This window comes from Notolepis coatsorum (assembly GCF_963971535.1).
Source record: "Notolepis coatsorum genome assembly, chromosome: 5".
Lineage (NCBI taxonomy): Eukaryota > Metazoa > Chordata > Actinopteri > Aulopiformes > Paralepididae > Notolepis > Notolepis coatsorum.
The window spans coordinates 155,248,905-155,269,125 of record NC_140169.1 but is presented as its reverse complement, the minus strand read 5'-3'; the positions used below and the strand labels follow the sequence as shown (position 1 = coordinate 155,269,125).

Here is a 20,221-nt window from a genome sequence, read left to right as displayed (position 1 = left end):
AGGGCTTTAAAAACAAATAGGAGAACCTTAAAATCTATCCTGTAGCGTACTGGAAGCCAATTAAGGGAGGCAAGGACAGGGGTGATGTGGTCTCTCTTGCGGGTTCCGGTCAACAGTCTGGCAGCGGCGTTTTGTACCAGTTGTAAGCGGGACAGGGAAGACTGGTTAATGCCTATATAGAGGGAGTTGCAGTAGTCTAATCTAGATGAAATGAAGGCGTGGATGACTCTCTGAAGGTCTGCAGGGGAGAGAAGGGCTTTGAGTTTGGCAATGGTGCGTAGTTGGAAAAAACATGCCTTTACCACTGAGTTCACTTGTCTGTCTAATTGAAATTGTGGATCAAAAATGACACCTAGGTTCTTGACATAGGGCTTGACCAGGGAGGACAGGTTGCCAAGGCTGTTGGTACTAAAGGGTGGTGACAGCATCTGGGGGACCGAAGAGGATTATTTCGCATTTGTTTTGATTTAGTTGTAGAATGTTTTGTGCCATCCAACATTTAACGTCATCCAGGCAGGACACGAGACTGTTAAGTAGAGACTGGTTATTAGGTTTCAGGGAAACGTAAAGCTGTGTGTCGTCAGCATAACCGTGAAAAGAGATGGTGTGCTTCTGAATGATTGAACCAAGGGGTAGCATGTAAAGAGAGAACAGGATCGGGCCAAGGATGGACCCTTGCGGGACCCCACAGGGGAGGGAGGAGCAGTTGGCGATGTTGACAGCAAAGCTTCTATTTGTGAGATAGGAGGAGAACCATGCTAGTGCAGATTTGTAGTGTCAAATGTCCCTCGGGATAATAAAAGTATTTCTATTCTATTCTATTCTATCCAGATGACTCTGAAAGCTCCGCAGCAACTCAACACCGACTACGACACGGAGAGCTTCTGTGAGATGTTCTACCCCGGCCCGGCCCCGGGCCTGGACCTCGACACCAAGGAGGGCGTTCTGCCGGGCCGCGAGGGGAACGGCCACCACGCCCTGCCCGAGATCCCTACGAACCACGCTCCCTACGAACCCACGGACGCGGCACACAACAACCTCTCCCCCGCGGACACGTTCGACACGTGCAAACGAGAAGCCACAGCGGCGGAGTTCCCCGACTCGGACTCGGGCGTGTCTCTGAACAACGCCAGCCCGACCGCCAGCTCCCCGGAGGAGAAGTCGGCGTACGGCGGCTACAGCGACTCTGACGCCGAGGAGATGGACATGAACCCCGGCAGCGCCGAGTCCGACTACTCTGAGATGTTCTCCCTCAACTTCCAGCCGGACGCCTTCTTCCAGCCGGACGGGTCCTCGCTGCCGCCGGAGCTGGAGGCGGAGCGTGCGGCACGCCGGGACAAGACGCCCAAACGGCACAAGACGGAGCCGGCGGAGGAGGCGGGACACGACGACGCGCCCTTCGCCGTGGACAAGCAGGAGGAGGGGGGGAGGCGGGCGACGCGTCTCTCCCGGGACGAGCAGCGGGCGCGGGCTCTCGCCATCCCCTTCGCCGTGGACGGCATCGTCAACCTGCCCGTGGACGACTTCAACGAGATGATGTCCAAGCAGCGGCTCGACGAGGCGCAGCTGGCGCTGGTGCGCGACATCCGCCGGCGGGGCAAGAACAAGGTGGCGGCGCAGAACTGCCGCAAGCGCAAAATGGAGAACATCGTGGGCCTGGAGTACGACCTGGACGCGCTGCAGGAGGAGCGGGAGCGGCTGGCGCGGGAGAAGCGGCGGAACGAGGGCGGCCTGCGTGACATGAAGCAGAGGCTCAGCGGCCTGTACCTGCAGGTGTTCGGCCTGCTGCGCGACGAGGAGGGCGCCGCCTACTCGCCAGCGGACTATTCCCTGCAGCAGACCAGCGACGGCAGCGTGTTCCTGGTGCCGCGCAGCAAGAAGACGGCGGCACTCGGCGGCGGCAAGCGCTCGACGGCTCCATAGCGAGACGCTACTACTACTATGCAAATAACTTCATAGTTGCTTGGCTTTAAGCGCACATATATATATATAAGTAGATCGGCAGAACTATTATATAGTTTTGACTTATTCTTCTTGAATCTTGTAATATTTTTGATATTTTACTTCTTTTGTACCGCTTTATAATACCTTCAGAGATTCCTTTATCGATATTTTGTTGTAAATATAAATATTATTTGCTATTGAGAGACGTTATCGTGTGTGTATATATATTGTTTTTAGGTATGCTAATTTTGTTTCAAATCACCGTTACTTATATTTGTTTTATAAACTTTGACCTTTTTGATTTGATTTTTTTTTTTTAATCCTCACTTCTGTGCTTTTCAATAAACGATTCATAGAGTCACGTTTGTCTGTTCGTTTCTTCTCCAGCCGGAACATTGTGTGATGTCCTGCAGCAGCAGCGGCAGCTGGTAATAGATCGATGCCAGATGGACATGCGGTCCGCAGCGCCGCTTACATAATGCACCACCACGTGCCGGTTAGCTTTAGGCCGTTCCTGTGAGGAGCAGGACGGGGAGAGAGGGAGTCCTAGATAAGAACATGTTCCTTTATTGATCCCCTTGGGAGTGATAGCAGGAGGGGGGGGGGGGACAGGTATGATGGGCAGGGTAATAGTAGAAAGACACCCATGCCTTCATATCATCTAGTAGAAAGTAGGGCTGACCCCTATTAGTCGATTAGTCGGTCGAAAGGAGCCGTAGTCGACTAGCCAACCTCTTAGTTGAATAATTTTTTTCTCTTATAATATATATATATATTTTATCATTCTTTCCAAAAGAAAAGAGGCCTAGAAGCATGGCTAACGCTAATGGCACGCATACCAGAGGCTAACTGCCTACGAAAACAGGCACAGAGGCACTGAAAGAGGATTTCACCCATCTAATGAACACACTAGACTAGACAAATATCAAGATGTATCCATCAGTGCACCAATTGCATGCTTTTGCAGAGGACAAGAAGCCTTCAGTCGACTCCTTCAGACATTAAGCACCCCCCACAGCCCAAATGGAATGATACAAAATTTTAAAAAGTAAAAATAAAATAAAAAATATATTATATATATTATTTTTTTCGACCAATAGTCGACTAACGGCAAATTTTGGCCAATCATAGTCGACCACCCAAATCCTTAGTCGGGGACAGCCCTAGTAGAAAGACATCCATGCCTTCATATCATCTATGCTGGACTATTGTAATCCCGTATGTGGGTCTAGACCAGCTCTCCCTGCGACGCCTGCAGAACGCTGCCGCGCGCCTCTTGACCGGCACAAAGAGGCTCCGTGAACACATCAGACCAGTACTAGCTTCCCTGTTAAGTTTCAGAATTGATTTTAAAATGGCCATGTTTGTGTTCAAGGCATTAAGTGGTCTGGCCCCTCAGTATCTAGCTGAACTCCTCCATGTTTGTATACCCCCCTGCTAGAGCACCGAGGTCAGCAAATAAACTGCTTAGATGTCCCGAGGTCGAGGCTAAAGACGATCGAGCTGTTGCGGTGGCTGCCCCTAAATTATGGCACAGTCTTCCACTGCAAATGAGGTCTGCCCACCAGACCCTAGAGTTTTAAAACACAGCTGAAGACTCACCTGTTTTTATTGGCTTTCTGGGGCTTGGTAAGCCACACATCCCTTGGTGTCGTGATTGTTTTTTTTAAACTTTATTGTAGTTATATGACTTTGTGTGTGTGTGTACTGTATTATATATTTCTTTTAGTATTGTACAGCACTTTGGTACAACTTCGGTTGATTTGAAATGTGCTATATAAATAAAGTTGACCTTGACCTACAATATAATAGGCAATCAAATTAGATCTGCATTTAATGTAAACAATATAATTAAACTCTGAATAATAAAGATACGAGAAAAATAAACTGTAAACAAAGGTGCAGATGAGGGTCTGTATGCGGCGCTAACGGTTATATTATACCTTACAATAAATATAGGCAATAGAGAATTAGAATCTGAAATACATATACTGTGAGTGAGAGTAAACAGTATACACAAGGTGCAGTATAAACAAGGTATCCTCACTGGCATGACGTCATACGTTGTAGTCCGTGCAGATTTCGGTGGCTAAGTCAGACACACATTAGCTTGGCTACATGGCAAGCCCATTTAATATTTAATTAATAGTGTATAAATATGAGAAAAATAAAGTGTCAACAAAAGGTGCAGATGAGGGGTCTATGAATGCAGCGTTGCACAAAGCAGAGCAGCAACATCACAGGCTCGAGCCCAGTTTCAGCCCCCTCCCTTTATCCCCCCCAACAAAGACAAGTTCATGCATTGAACTAAACCGGGCATATATGACCCAAATCCTTCACTGCTAGAAAACGCCAGTATCCCCATTAAGTCCCTGAAACACTTTGCCAAGGAAATGGCACCCACACCACTGCATCATGCAACAGTGCACGCCATTGTGCAGCTACAGTACAATGCTCTCCATGATGTGAGCCGTGCATGGTGTCTCCACAAAAGGGACTCACTGGACAAACGCGCTTCAAAAGCAAAGCGCATTATGTATTTGCTCTCCGTGCACTTTCATTCACAAACACGTGCACCTTTGAACACCGGTTAGAGAAAACAACACAGGCACGCGGGGTAACAAACCCAGACGAGCGCTTATATATCACAAGTAAAGATGAACATTAAAAGGTTCAGTTGTGGTGTTTTTTTTGTACGTATAGCGCACATACTAATAGTTTTTCCACAAACCACCGTTAGTAAGCTCCACCGTGGTGCAGTTTGAAAAGAGAAACCGCAGTTGTTGTTTTTCCCCACACAAAATAAATCACACGCTTTAGGGGGGATAGGTTTTTATTTTAGAAAACAAAGTCACATTTCCAACCTGTTATAAAAAGGAGGTGAAGTTGCTAAAACACACTTTTCTGGCATAAATATTACCTTCATGAATAATCTAGGACCTGAATAACCTTGATTTGTCGTTATGTAGGGCTGGGCAATATACAGATAATATATGGTCTCGTCTGTTGTGATTTTTCTGTTGTCAGAAGAATCCATGATCAAAAGTGAATATTATGTCGGCTTTCTGAAATATTTGAGGATGTCATCTGAAAATGGACAGTTTCAGTTTGATCACCCTTCCCCATTTACCAAGCAGTCTGAATATGATGAACATTATCTAACATGAGAGTTCAGATATCGTTCTATATATACAGTACCAGTCAGAAGTTTGGATACACTTTCTCATCCAGTTCAATGAGAAGGTGTGTCCAGACCTTTGACTGGTACTGTATATATATATATAAACATATCTTAATATTTATTGTTTCTATATTACCCAGCCTTACCGACGGGCACAGCCCTTGTGGGTTTGAGACTGTGTTGACTCAACCAAGCCCGTCACAACATGCCTTGCTAGCCCAAATGACACCCTTATCATATGGAAATCAAGGATATTTATAAAACAGCAATACAAATCTGTAGTAATAACACTGTGACTCACTGGCTTTGAGTCAGTCAAGTCAACACCCACTTAATGTCATGATCTCACTAAATATACAAACCTTCTAGGAATATAAAAAAAACTTGATCCATAATGTATAATGTAAAACTCATTATGAATAAATAAATAAACAATAAAAAATTATTATCTTAATAACTTAAAATAAAGTCAAACCAAAATCCTTAAAAAGGAGTTAAGAAATAAGTCTACAGGATTAATAATAAAATCAGGCTAAATGAAGCCTTTTTTTAAATCCACTTTCTATTTTTCTCCCATCCCAATTCCACTGTGCCAATTCTCCCGTCTTGAACGTTGCTCGCATATGCCCCCCACTGGCCGGTTGTAGGGAGGATAGAAGGCTTGCATCACGTGTCCCCTCCGGTACATGAGGAGGCAGCCTGTCACATCTTTTCACCTGCCAGCGCGGACTCTCATTGGCAAGGTGTAACGTGTGGGAGGCTCACACTACCCCCGCCATTTCCTGTCTCTGCTGTGCAGGCGTCCCCCAACCGACCTGTAGGAGTCGCTGTCCACAACGTCCAGATTACCACCCATCGACTTCCACCCGCTAACTCTGCCAATTGAGTTAGTATGACGGCTGGCTCAAGCCGGAGGCACCGCCGACAACCGGAGTCGAACCCGGTGTCTCTTGCGTTGGTGACGAGCGCAATGTCCGCTGCGCCACCCAGCCGCGCCAATATGAAGCCTTCTTGATATAAGAAGTCCCTCCTCACTCTAACAAGCAAGGTCACTTCCAATGGACTTAGGGAAGCAACAGTTGTGATTGGAGGACCAAGAAAAGAGGGCAGGTTTGAGATAGGGTCAATTATTAAATAAATTAAGTATGTGAAAAATTACACTCCAAATATTGCAAATGGGTATTGGGAGCCAGAAATCTATCTAAAAGTCACGGTAAGGTGCATTTTGAATCCACCATCCCCTTAACACTGAGTGCCAGCCACGAGAAATCTCGTTAGTTCATGCCATGCGTTGAGTGCCAAGGACGAGAAATCTCGTTATTTATTTTATTAGCGATTTCCATGAATTTTTCATCAATCTAGCCTCACGTTACCATTGGGACTGTCTCTGAGCTCGAACAGGGAAAATACCACCCCCTATCGTCTCCCGGATGGTAATGCACGCATTGGATTGGACTCAATGAAAATGGATGAGAAAAGAAAAATCTGGAATCCACATTTTACTTCTCAGGCATGTAACCCGAGCCTATTGCAGTCATCACCGACCCTCAGAACAGTGTGGATTATGTGTTTCGAGTACCCAGCGTTGGGTCAATAAATGCGATCGATATTTGGAATGGCGATCAGGAATTGGAATAATCTTTTTGGAGAACATCTGATGTGAGGTAAGGAATCTATTTTACCAGTCTTGGGGTAATCAGAGTTTTTTTCACATATATCTCAACGTGTCCCCTATATGTGTTGTGTGTGTGTGTGCTGTCCAGGAAATATTGATTTTTTCAGCCCGCTTCTCTAGCGTGCATAAGTACACATATACTATCGATAATCTAGCGTTTATTTGAAAACTATTCATAAATAGGCCGAAAAATGACAACGTGTTTTGTGTATTCCACTAAAGGGCGATTCCTGCTGAATAAATTTTTTCCCTGGACATTTTCAAAAACGAGCGTTTTTTCAAAACGGTATAAAACGTAAATGTACCGATGAAAAAACAATCCGTTTTGTACATGTTGACTGCAATCAAGTCATTGATAAGCGACGGGCGTATTAGACACATAGCCATAATATAGAATATAGAAATAGCTCCGCGAAAATGAAATATCGGAAAATCGGTCTCAAATGGCTGGCATTCAAGCGATAAATCGTGCACGGTCCCCTGCTGGCACTCAAAGTGTTAAAGGCCGTGTATGAAGTTGTGTACGGTCATGTTAGCAGGTTGATTCTGGAGAACCAGTGTTTATTAAAAAAAGGAGCATTTCACCAAAAAAATAATAACTATGCAGATTCATTTTGCACATACCCTCACTCGTCCAAACACTCAGTTTTGCACACATTAATTTAGTTTGACGGTTATTGAGAGTAAATGAGTTTGAAAATGGCCACCAGTGATGTCATCATAGTGCTTTTATCCAAAAGCGCTTTACAACTTATGCCTCACATTCACTCACACACCGACAGCAGAGGCGACTGTGCAAGGTGCTGAAGCAGTCAGGGGTTAAGTGCCTTGCTCAAGGACACTTCCGACTCGCTACCGGGAGGAGCCGGAATCAAACCGGGATGACCGCTCTCATCTCCTGAGCCACTGTCTCCCCATGAAATTATGTAGAGAAAATAGCAATACCTTATAATTTCATTGAGCTGTAACACAAGGATTCAATGTCTCCCGATGAAATCACTGGCGGTGGCCATATTCAAACTAATTTTACTCCCAATAACAGTCAAACTATATTCATGTTTGCAATACCGTTTAGCGTTTTTGGATGAGTGAGATTATGTGCAAAATACCGTTTAACGGTTAACCCTTTCACTGCCACACTACAGAAGGTTAACCCTTTCACTGCCACACTACAGAAGGTTAACCCTTTACTATCACACTACCGACGGTGGCAGTGAAAGGGTAACATTCTGTGCATTGTCGCAGTGAAAGGGTTAACCATTTGGTAGAGTGGCAGTGAAAGGGTTAAAAAAGGAACGCGCCAACATGACGGGACATGAGCTCAGTCACTTCTGCAGAGTCAGACGATAAAACACCAGTCTCCTCTGTGCGTTCAAAGCTATCCGGCTGCAAGCTAGCCTAGCTTAGCACAGATGAATAGAAGTGGATATGGATCAGCTAGCCTAGCCGTTAAATAAGTTGGTCATTATTAGTTTTATTTGTTGTTAATGTTATATTAGGTTAGTATAGATAAGTTCTCATTCATTCATATTACAGATTATATGGTGTTATATCCACCTATTGTACTCATTTTCCTAATGTAACCATAATAATCCACCTCATACTAGTCTACCCATATACTCTGTATGATAGCATGAACAGTGCTGCATATTTAGATATTTACCGCATATATTTGTCTGAATATACCTGCATATAACCTCTATATACTTACCTATACACCTGCATATAACCCATAGCTCTGTATGATGGCATGTAAAATAATACTGTATATATTTATTCTCACCGCATATATATCTATTCACAACCGTCTACTTACCTGTCCTCTGTAGATAGATACTATACTATATCTATACATATCCTACTCTTACTAGTTACACTGCTGGCCAGTATGACTGCTACCATACTGTCTTTACACTTGTATCACATTAATACTACAACTCTGTACATACATCGGATGCCAAACTGCTTTTTGTTGTGCTGCATGACAATACATTTTATTATTCTATTTCATTTTGGGCTTTTTCTGTATTTTTCACCCATAAAAATGTTGTGTCGTTAATGCCAATTCCCTTCCTGGTCATTGCGCTCATTACCCAATGTCTGCCTGGGGAAGGTGTAAAATTACCACATCATGCCTCCTCAGATACATGTGGAGTCAGCCAGCCGTAGCTTTTCACCCGACAGAGAGGACTCTCACTGGGGGAAAGTAACGCATGCAGAGCTTCACGCTATTTCGCACGTCACATGACCAGAAACGTCAGTGACCAATCAGATTCGCAAAATGCACGAACCGTTTGGTAAAAGTAATGAGGCGAACAGGCGCCCCGACCGACCAGTAGAAGTCGCAGTTTACAACAACCAGGATACATACCCCACCGGCTTCCCACCCGCTAACACTGCCAATTGTGTTAGTAGGGACGACTGACCAAGCCGGAGGTACCGCTGACAGCTGGATTCGATCCCAGTCTCTGCGGTGGTAGGAGAGTGCTTAGTCCACTGCGCTACCCAGCCGCATCTGACAATACATTTTAATCTAGTCTGCAGAAAACATGGTTGATTGACTCAAGCCGAGTTCTATCAGTCATCAAGGGACACGTTAGATTTCTCTTGCTTTGCCTCGTTTGGTCTCCCTTGGTTTCCATTCAGTTAGTCATTTATCCCTAGTCTTGATTTGTTTAGTCTTGTTTTATAATTCCTTGTTTGCTTATGGGTTCTTCCTTAATTTAATATAATTTACTTTGAAAACGTTTGGTTATTAATCCTACCTCTTACCAAGACTTGCAGTACAGTTCCTTAATGGCCCGGGAACCTTTTCAGATAATTTAACTATGAGACAGTTTAAAAAAACACCTCCCAGAGTTTTAAAGAAACAAGCCAACATTTGGGGAAATTAGTAGAAAGCCATCTGGCTACACGTTAGCCTAGCTTAGCACAATGAATGGAAGCGGACAATGCCGGTTAGCCTAGGCATTGTCCAACTAACACCTCTCCCCCGAAGGCTACCCAGTCATGTCCGCTTCCATTCATTATGCTAAGCTAGGCTAACGTGAAGTCAGATAGCCTTCTACTGAACGCACAGAGAAAACTGGTATCCATCTTCTCGTCTCTCGGGAGAAGACGCTAAGCTAATTTCCTAAAATGTTGTTGGCGTGTTCCTTTATGCTAGGCTAGCACATTTCCCATAGTGTTGTTGCGTGTTCCTTTAAGCATTTTCCCGACAGAAACACTGGAGTCCACACATTCAAAAGATCACGTCTCCACGTGCAGAAAGGTTGGAATCACAGGGGGAGAGCGGCCTGTGATAATATTTGGGGAAAAACAAGTCTTACCCATCCAGAACACTTCCATGTTATCAGGTCTTTTAGATAGTCGGCACAGAGGAGAAGTAATGCCTCTTTTCCCAAATCTGCAAATCAAGCAAAGTGGTTACTCTTACCTGCTCCAATCTTCTCAACGCAAGCATGTTGTGAAATACTCACTCCCTCGTCCTGTTAGGTCTGAAATCTAGTCTCTTTGCAGGTAAAACTGACTAACACGGGGATCTCCAAAAGTCTTTCTTGCGCTAGTACCCAGCTGCTCGGAGGTATAGCTAGCCTCGGGACAATCCCAGACGCTCACTACCAGGCCTCCCTCCTCATGGACGTTGTGCTCGCTGGCTTCCTTCCTTCTCTGAACCTGCTGCCTGGGTCACTGGCACTGCCAAGCCTCCCTCCTCGTGGACGTTGTGCTCGCTGGCTTCCTTCCTTCTCTGAACCTGCTGCCTGGGTCACTGGCACTGCCAAGCCTCCCTCCTCGTGGACGTTGTGCTCGCTGGCTTCCTTCCTTCCTTCTCTGAACCTGCTGCCTGGGTCCACTGTGGGGAGGCTGAGGTGGTCCTGTCTGTCTGACAGTCATCTTCCACACTAGCGACGCTGCTGAAAACTGGCATAGGTGTTGGTTGCGCGGGCCCTCGCCCTAAAGGACTATCCCAAACTCCCTCGCCATCGAGCCAGGTAAAAAAAGTTTTTTTTTTTTTTATATAATTGTTGCAAGAACATTTTCCTGTAGGACGATTCGCTAAACTTCACAATTCTTCTCAACTCCGTAAGAAAACGACACAAATAGAAATTCATCTTTCAAAGCTTTTCTGATCCAATGACGCACTGAACCTCATAGTACTTTACTACACAACTTTATTCAATCTTTTTTTTTCACTAGTACAATCTAGAATTCTGGTTGTTTGTATACAAGTGGTAAAACATTCCCTTGATTCTAGTCCAGACTGCTTGTACTTTTTTCGTCGACACTAACACTACTGAGTTAATACACACTGCTTCAAATACAAAAACCAAAGAAATACACTTGACATGTTGAAATTGTAGCAGTCATCATAATAAAATGTGAAATAGAAATGGACAGTCGTAGCTCGTCTACGGGCCTGATGTATCTAAACCAATTTAATCAAAGAAAAAAAAAAAAACCAACAATGGTGAGACCAGTGGAAATCTTGATTAATCTAAAGCAAAGAAAAAAGGGAAAAAAACAATCATTTTATTTTGGAAAAACTGACTTCATATATATAAAAAAAGGAAAGGTTCTCTCGACACCACAAGCACAATACACACTTCAGATGCACAAAAGGGAAGAGTGGGGAGAAAAAAAATACTTAAGTAGGGGAAACATCTACTTAAACAACAAATCAGGAGAAGTCATAGACTACACTTGTTTGATATCTGGCGTGTGTGCAATCCTCTGTTTAGCTGTGGTCAACATGTCTGCCTTCAGTCAGCTCCTCTAATGCCTCTCAGACGATCTCTGCCTCAACAGTAACCACTGGCTTTCCTGACAACTCCTCTCCTCTCCTCACCTCCCCGCTCTGCTCGCCTGCCGCTAAGAGCTGCCTGTTGGATGGATACAGGATAGAACAGGAGATAGTTATTCTAGACTGTTACATGTATGATGTGAAGTAGGGCTGCACGATTCTTGCTAAAATGTGAATCACGATTTGTTTTCTCCGATTAATCGTGCAGCCCTAATCTGAATCCTGTTGGATGGATACAGGGTAGAACAGGATATATAGTTATTCTAGACAGTTTTTTTTTTATTTTTTTTTTTATTATCAGTCTTCCCCTCTTTTTTCCCGATTTTTCTCCCATCCCACCCTTCCTGGTTGTTGCGCACCTACCCCTACTGTTGGTCCGGGAGACCGGACACTGTCGCATGCTTTCCTCTGATGCATGTGCAGCCTGGCCGCGCAGATTATCACCGGGGAGAGTGTAGCGTGTGGGAGGCCGCACTATCTCTCCCTAGATCCTACCCTTGCTGAGCAGGCGCTCCGACCGAACTGTAGGGGTCGCTGTCCACAACGCCCAGGACCCCACCCTCTAATACTGCCAATTGTATTAGTGTGAGCTAGGGGTGGACGGTATAAACGGTATACGGTATAAACGGTATTAATTTGCTCTACGGTATGGATTTTGACTATACCGTGTAACCGGTAGAGTAGCTCTAAAATAGCAATGACGTCATGTAACCACAGCGCGACTATTTCAATCGCATTTGCCCCTAAAAATAGATAGAATTAGTCATAGATAATAGATATGTGCAAACTGGAAAAAGTTATTTAGGAGGCTTCGCGCAGTGGGCGTGTCAACACGCAATTGTCATTTCATAATAAACACATATCACCGCGGCACACAGCAAGTTTCAATTTCAGTTCCTGGCATTTTTAACCAGTGGAGAAAGGTAAGAGATGTCCCTATCGTTTTTCTTATATGAATTATTCTACGTTAATAAAACATACCTGGTGATCAACTACAGTTTGCTGTAAACATTATGATATGCGTGTAGTGTTATGATAACGACGGCTGCAGCGGGAGCCGGGAGGACGGCGGCAGCAGTGGATTTGCGAATAGCATGCAGCTGCAGAGCCGCAGAGCCAGCGGCGCTTTCAGGTCAGGTCCGCTCAACAGCGCCCCCCCCCCACCCAACGGCTGAAAGCTGTGACCAGACCTGAAAGCGCCGCTGGCTCTGCGGCTCTGCAGCTACATATGCTTCTAGCAAAATCCAGCATCCAGCCCGGCTGTTTGCAATGGGAGCAGCACGGACTCTGGACTTATTTTATTTGGAATATAATGACTTTATACGCAAAAGTAGCCTAGTTTTAAGTTAAAATATTATAAATCTACATGCCTTGAGGATGTCATTCTTTATATAGCCTGCCTATCAGGCAAAAAAAATTATTCTAACAGAAACACTGATACCGTGATATATACCGTTACCGTCTATGCTTCAAATTATACCGTGATATAAATTTTAGACCATACCGTCCACCCCTAGTGTGAGCGGCCAGCCAAGCTGATAGCAACGCCGGGAGCTGGATTCGAACAGGCGAATCCAGCTTCTCCGGCGTTGGTGACAAACGCAATCTCCGCTACGCCACCTGACCGCCCTATTCTAGACAGTTAACATGTATGATCGGAAGCCTGTTGGATGGATACAGGGTAGGGATGGGCATTTTTAAGAAATCCAGATCGATTGATCGCATGATATACCGGTACTCAATTAATCGTGTATTACTCGTGGAGAAAAAAAAATAAAATAAAAAATTATTAATAATAAATTTAGTTCATTCACGTATGTTTAATGAAACCAACAAAGTTATAATCCTACACATGCATGTGAAAGAAATATGTAAAAAAATATATATATAAATGTTCCCCCCATAATTCTTAATAATTTAAGATAGAATTTTCTCCTAGCCGCGAGTAACCGATTACTCACGCCCATCGCTAATACAGGGTAGAACAGGATAGTTATTCTAGACTGTTACATGTATGATCTGACAAGGTGGCGTGAGGTGGTTAAGTTGACTTACCAAAAACAAAACCATCACACAACTAATATCGCCGTGAGCCGTAACTGCTGCTGCCTCCACTGCTGCCCCCTCCGCTGCCTCCTCCACCTCCTCCTCCGCTGCTGCCTCCTCCTCCTCCTCCACTAGAGTTTTGGTATCCACCTGTGGCGAAGAAGATTCATAATTTTATTTATTTAACCAGGCAGGTCGAATTATGAACAGATTCTTGGCGAGAGGACAAAGGGGCCTCCTCTCGAAGGGCGACGGGGACAAAAGAGAAGATAGACAGATGATACATGCATCACAGAGGTATGGGAAATAATTCAAACAAACAACCAAATAGAATTACAAGTTATGTAATACATGAAGCAGAACACAAATTACAGTTAAAAAAGGCAGTTTGCAGGTGTGTGTAACTAAAACAACTCATTTACATTTAGTCATTTAGCTGAACGCTTTTATCCAAAGCGACTTACAAGTTCTGTACGACAAGTCATCACAGGATGGAATAGAGTCCTTAAAAGCAGTGAGGGGGATCAATTTGTCAATTTCCAAATAAAATTCTTGATTTTTCGGTATATAAATAAATATATATATTAGGGATGGGCATTTAAAAAAAAGAAATCCAGATCGATTGATGTACTCGAGTAGTGATCGATTACTCGCAGTCTTCTCTCCTCCTACAGAAAGTTGTTGACGCACACACGCTGCTCGCAGTGCTCTCATTGCCCCTCCCCCTCCCAGCCCCGTCTTGTCAACATCCTCTCATTCGCTGCGAAGATTGCAAGAGTGCAGCTCCTCTTTCAGCATCACTGAAGCATTAAACAAAATGGCCCAGTAAACTATTCACTTTAGTTTAACACTTCGAGTGCCAACGACGAGAAATCTCGTTATTTCATGCCATGCGTTGAGTGCCAAAAACGAGAAATCTCGTTATTTAATTGTTATTTTTATTATTATCGATTTCCATTCATTTTTCATCAATCTAGCCTCACGTTACCAGTGGGGATCTGTCTGAGCTCGAACAGGGAAAATACCGCCCCCTATCGTCTCGCCGGATGGTATTGCACCCCATTGGATTGGACTGAATGGATGGGATGGGGGGGAAAAAAAGAGTCCAGATTCCACATTTTACTTGTCAGGCATGTAATACGAGCCGATCCCACTCATTGCCGAGCCGCAGAACAGCGTGGAATATGTGTTTCGACCACCCAGCGTTGAGTCAATAAACGCGATCAATATTTGGAATGGCGATCAGGAATTTGAATAATCTTTTTGGAGAACATCTGATCTGAGGTAAGGAATCTATTTGACCAGTCTTGGGATAATCAGAGCCGTTTTCACCTATATATCAACGTGTCGCATATGTGTGTGCGTGCTGATCAGGAAATAAGATAATCGATTTTTCAGCCCGCTTCTATAGCGTGCATAAGTACACATACTATCGATAATCTAGCGTTTTTGAAAACGATTCATAAATACCGTACTTTTCGGACTATAAGCCGCGGCTTTTTCCCCCATTTTTCGACCCTGCGGCTTATATAACGGTGCGGCTTATATGTGACTCGACGTGACCAAACCCGAAAATGTAAAAATCTAAATATTGCTTTTTTGACGGCATTGAAATGTTATTTATCTGTTCCCTTATTTGCTAAACTTAATACAACTTGTAAATGGGTTAATTCTTGTTATTTGTCCGACAGTATTGTGTCCCAATGCTAATTACATATGGTAATTAAACATTAAAACACCTGCGGCTTATAGTCCAGTGCGGCTTATATATGTACCGTACTTTTCGCACTATAAGCCGCACCTGACTATAAGCCGCAGCAGCTAAATTGAATGATGTATACATATATAAGCCGCACTGGACTATAAGCCGCAGGTGTTTTAATGTTTAATTACCATATGTAATTAGCATTGGGACACAATACTGTTGGACAAATAACAAGAATGAACTAATTTACAAGTTGTATTAAGTTTAGCAAATAAGGGAACAGATAAATAACATTTCAATGCAGTCAAAAAAGCAATATTTAGATTTTTACATTTTCGGGTTTGGTCACGTCGAGTCACATATAAGCCGCACCGTTATATAAGCCGCAGGGTCGAAAAATGGGGGAAAAAGCTGCGGCTTATAGTCCGAAAAGTACGGTACACATCATTCAATTTAGCTGCTGCGGCTTATAGTCAGGTGCGGCTTATAGTGCGAAAAGTACGGTAGGTAAAAAAATTACAACGTGTCTTGTGTATTACAGTAAAGCGCGATTCCTGCAGATTTCTTTTCCTGAAAGTTTCAAAAAACGAGCGTTTTTCAAAATGGTATAAAACGGAAATGAACAGATTAAAAAACAATGCGTTTCGACAATGTTGACTGCAAACTCATTGATAAGCGACTGGCGTATTAGACACATAGCCATAATTTAAGAGTGTATGCGTTCGCAAATATGATCGCCCTCCATTGACTACAGCGTTGGCACTCAAGCGCCTATTTCTGGCACCCCCTGCTGGCATGGAAAGTGTTAATAAACGAGGTGTTGTCTAGATGGCTAGCTACTGATGGCTCATAATATCAACGGCTGATAACATCATTGGCGTTCATTTTTGCAGCTGCTAGCTAGCTATCGTTCTTCCGTTAGCTAACGTTAGCTACCTAGCAACTGTTGCTAGCTAATACGGGCTGTGCTGGCTGGCTACCTTTTAATTCGCAATGGAGTGGAGCTAACCAACTACAAAAAAATAGATGTGATTGGCTGAGACTGTATTTCGTATGGTTGGCTGGCTGGCTGTTGTGGTTTCGGGTAGCCAGCTATCTGGCTGGCAATTCGTAGTGCAGTAGCTGGCTGTTGGCTGAAAGATCGAGTTCTCTCATAGCCGTGAGTAATCGATTACTCATGCCCACCCCTAATATATATGTAACCCGGCACAGTCTAACGAGTCTTGTTACGGAGCTCAAGATTCCTCAGAAAACACCAGAAGGTTGCGCAATTCAGAAATGGGTCAAAATGGAGATATATATATATATATAATCATTTTTACATATCTGTAGATACTATATCTATATCTGTACATATCCCTTACTAGTTACGCTGCTGGCCAGTACGACTTACTACCCTAGTGTCTTTATACCTGCATCACTGTACGGTACATATTAATACTACAACTCTGTACATACATCTGATTAGCACTATTACTCAGTAGTAATAATTTATATATGTTATATCCAGTTTAATCACCTGTACATTGTATATTACTGTTGCACTTTACCGTTACATTTGCACTCTGGTTTGGACGCCAAACGTATTTGCGTTGTACTGTACCCTGTGCTGCATGACGATACATTTGAATCTAATCTAAACAAGTACACAGTATGTACAGAGTTGTAGTATTATTATCATGTACAGTGATACAGGTATAAAGACGGGTATAAGGCTCTATGAGGACAATACATTATAATCCGTTCCAGCTCAGAGCGGTTCCAGAACTGCCCCCCCCTGGGGGCGCTGCTGAGCCTCACCTCCTCCGTACGGCGCCCCCGAGCTCCTGCCCCCGAAGCTGCTGTTGCCCTTCATGGGGCCGTAGCTCGACTGCTGCCCACTGTAGCTGCTTCCAAAGTCATTTCCACCATAGTTTCCACCTCCTCCTCCACTTCCACCTCCACTTCCACCACCTCCTCCGCTGCTGCCGCCGAAGCTTCCTGTAAATCACAAGAATGTCTGATGTCAGAGACACGTTCCGTTTCAGGCGATTACTGCGCAGTCGGTCCTCACTTCAAGGTTTGTTACCCTACAGTTGAACCTAGAGTCCAGAACAAACAATAAGGTTTGTTATCCTCATCTTTGACCTGCGCCTTCAGCTGCAAGATTAAAAAAAGAAATTGTTCACACTCACACATTTTCTCCATGAGACAAAGAGAATGATTTTGATGTGTAGAATTGGTGAACAGCCCCATCAAAGGAACACGCCAGCATTATGGGAAATGCGCTTACAGTCTTCTCCAGAGTCAGACAAGAAAATAGATACCAATGTCGTCTCTGTGCGTTCAGTAGAAAGCTATCCTAGCTTAGCACAATGAATGAAAACGGATATGGACCGCTAGCCTAGCCGTTGGCCAAAAAAACCTCTCCCGGAGTTTTAATCTAGGCTAGTGGTCCTAGCCGCTTCCATTCATTTGTGCTAAGCTAGGCTAGCTTGCAGTCGGATAGCTTGCCAATGAACACAGAGGAAATTGATGTCCATCTTCCAGTCTGAAGCACATTTCCCATAATATTGGCACGTTCCTTTAACCCTTTCACTACCAAATGGTTAACCCTTTCACTGTGACAATACAGAAGGTTAACCCTTTCACTGCCACACGACAAACTGTCTGTAGTGTGGTAGTGAAAGGTTAACCGCCTGTAGTGGTAGTGAAAGGTTAACCTTCTGTAGCGTGGTAGTGAAAGGGATAACAGTCTTGTCGTGTGGTAGTGAAAGGTTAACCTTCTGTAGTGTGGTAGTGAAAGGTTAACCTTCTGTAGTGTGGTAGTGAAAGGTTAACAGTCTGTAGTGTGGTAGTGAAAGGTTAACAGCCTGTAGCGTGGTAGTGAAAGGGTTAACCGTCTGTAGTGTGGTAGTGAAAAGGTTAACCGTCTGTAGTGTGGTAGTGAAAGGGTTAACCGTCTGTAGTGTGGTAGTGAAAGGGTTAACCGTCTGTAGTGTGGTAGTGAAAGGGTTAACCTTCTGTAGTGTGGTAGTGAAAGGGTTAAAGCAGCATAGAAGATTGAGTGGACAACGGGCTGACCTTCGAATTTTTTTTTTGGAATTAGAAGCTTCGGGGGCGAGATTCGATTTTAATACGAAGCATCGAGATAAAAAAAATTATACTTTTTTCTTTTCTTTTAATGTTGTGGGACTTGTACAGCACTTTGTTCAACTTTGTCAGTGTCTAAGATTTAAAAAGGTTTAAACTTTACAGCAAACAAAACACTTTGCTTTCATGATATTGTAAGCCTTCATTTGAGGCTTTATAAAAGCAGCACAATGAACACAAATCTGTCGGTGCCGAGTCCAACCTCATCTTAAATAACAAACAGCATTGCTGAGAGAGGCAGAGTTGATTTTGCAGATATATATTTTTTTTAATATAATCGAATTTTATTTTTATATTCGAATCCCATGCCCATCAAACGAAGCTTCAAAGTATTTAAGACAGCCCTACCCAGGTGACAACCAAGTGGGGGAAACTACAACTACCTCCTCCTCCTCCATCGTTGTAGTTGTCATAGCCGCCGCCGCCACCTCCACTGTTACCACCACCGCCGCCGCTGTTACCACCACCGCCGTTACCACCACCGCCGTTATATCCTCCTCCACCACCCTGGTTGCCGTATCCTTGACCGCCACCTCCTCCTCCACTACTACTGGCTCCTCGTCCGCCTCCATACCCGCCCTGGCCTCCTCCTCCTCCGTAACCCTGCCCTCCTCCTCCTCCGTAGTTCCCGCCTGGGAAGAGAGAAAGACAAGACATAAACACTCTTTTTAAGACCATGATAAAACAGGGCTGGTTGGTCAACACTCATTTTCACCATTAAAGTTTGAAAAACCATTCCATCACTTCATACCCAATTTCCACAACGGTATTTCTGCAATGTAACGAATGAACGACCTTTACTATACAACCACGACGACGCTGTAAACTTGTTACAAAGGATTTACTGCGGATGGAATCGCACAGAAACAGCCAAATCTCCTCTTTCCAAATGGCAAGAGTTCAATCTGGATTTAGTATCACCAGGCGTGATCCACAAACCATGAATGAAATCTACTTTAAGTACAGTTACTTTTTTATAATGGATATGGCGCTGCCATTTCTCATCAGATTGCAACGCAATTGCTAAACGTTCACAGAAAGGTAGATAAAGTAATTGCGTTCTAATTTATGCCAATAACGTTCAGGTTTGTGTTAGATAATCCAGAAAAATAAGATAAATAAAAAAAGAAATCCACAAGTCATGATTGACAGGAGCTGGTTTGAGCTGGGTAGTCGTTTTTCAAAATTCCAACGCCATTCGAAAGCTCTGGGTCTCCTCTCCTCATAAGAAACAAAATGGCTGTGCACATTCAAAATGGCGGATATTCGCTAGTTTCTGAATACATTTCCAAAACTAATATTTTACTAATAACACTTTAACCCTAAACAAACGTATTGCTGAAAATATACACGATGACTGCCGTTTTGACAGGGTTCGGGTCTTTACTCTTGGCTACATAAAAAAAAATTATATATATATATATATAGCAACATTAATTCATAGTCTGTAGAGATGGATTTGTGGCTTGGTTCGGTACCGGTCCCAAAATGACATCACGTCATAAATCAATCTGTCTAGACCAGGGGTGGGCAATTATTTTTCCCGGGGGGCCGAATGAGCAACTGAAAATATGTTGGAGGGCCGGGCCAAAATTCCAAACTCAATTATGCATAATATAAATTTTATTTCTATATAAAAAGCAGTAAATGGCATTGTTTTGACCCCTGGTAAGAGTGTATGTTATTATTTGGCAATTAAAAGGTGAGGTTAGCTTTCAAAAATATCATTTATTCAAA

General features: G+C 43.7%; 2 protein-coding genes across 2 annotated transcripts in view; one reads left to right on the top strand and one right to left on the bottom strand.

The window, feature by feature from the left end:
* Positions 1–2,302, top strand: part of nfe2l2a (nfe2 like bZIP transcription factor 2a) — a 111,015-nt gene extending 108,713 nt beyond the window's left edge. The window contains 1 exon segment of the mRNA XM_084315227.1: positions 832–2,302. Coding sequence (XP_084171353.1) covers positions 832–1,923 — 1,092 coding nt within the window. The 3' untranslated portion in view covers positions 1,924–2,302.
* Positions 2,303–10,954: 8,652 nt separating this feature from the next.
* The window catches only part of hnrnpa3 (heterogeneous nuclear ribonucleoprotein A3), a 45,555-nt gene continuing 36,288 nt past the window's right edge, over positions 10,955–20,221 (bottom strand). Inside the window, exons 8-11 of the mRNA XM_084315229.1 lie at positions 18,868–19,116; positions 17,153–17,332; positions 13,657–13,797; positions 10,955–11,680 (exon numbers count right to left, since the gene is read on the bottom strand). Of these exons, the coding sequence (XP_084171355.1) occupies positions 13,679–13,797; positions 17,153–17,332; positions 18,868–19,116 (548 nt within the window). The 3' untranslated portion in view covers positions 10,955–11,680; positions 13,657–13,678. The remainder of the gene's footprint in view (positions 11,681–13,656; positions 13,798–17,152; positions 17,333–18,867; positions 19,117–20,221) is intronic.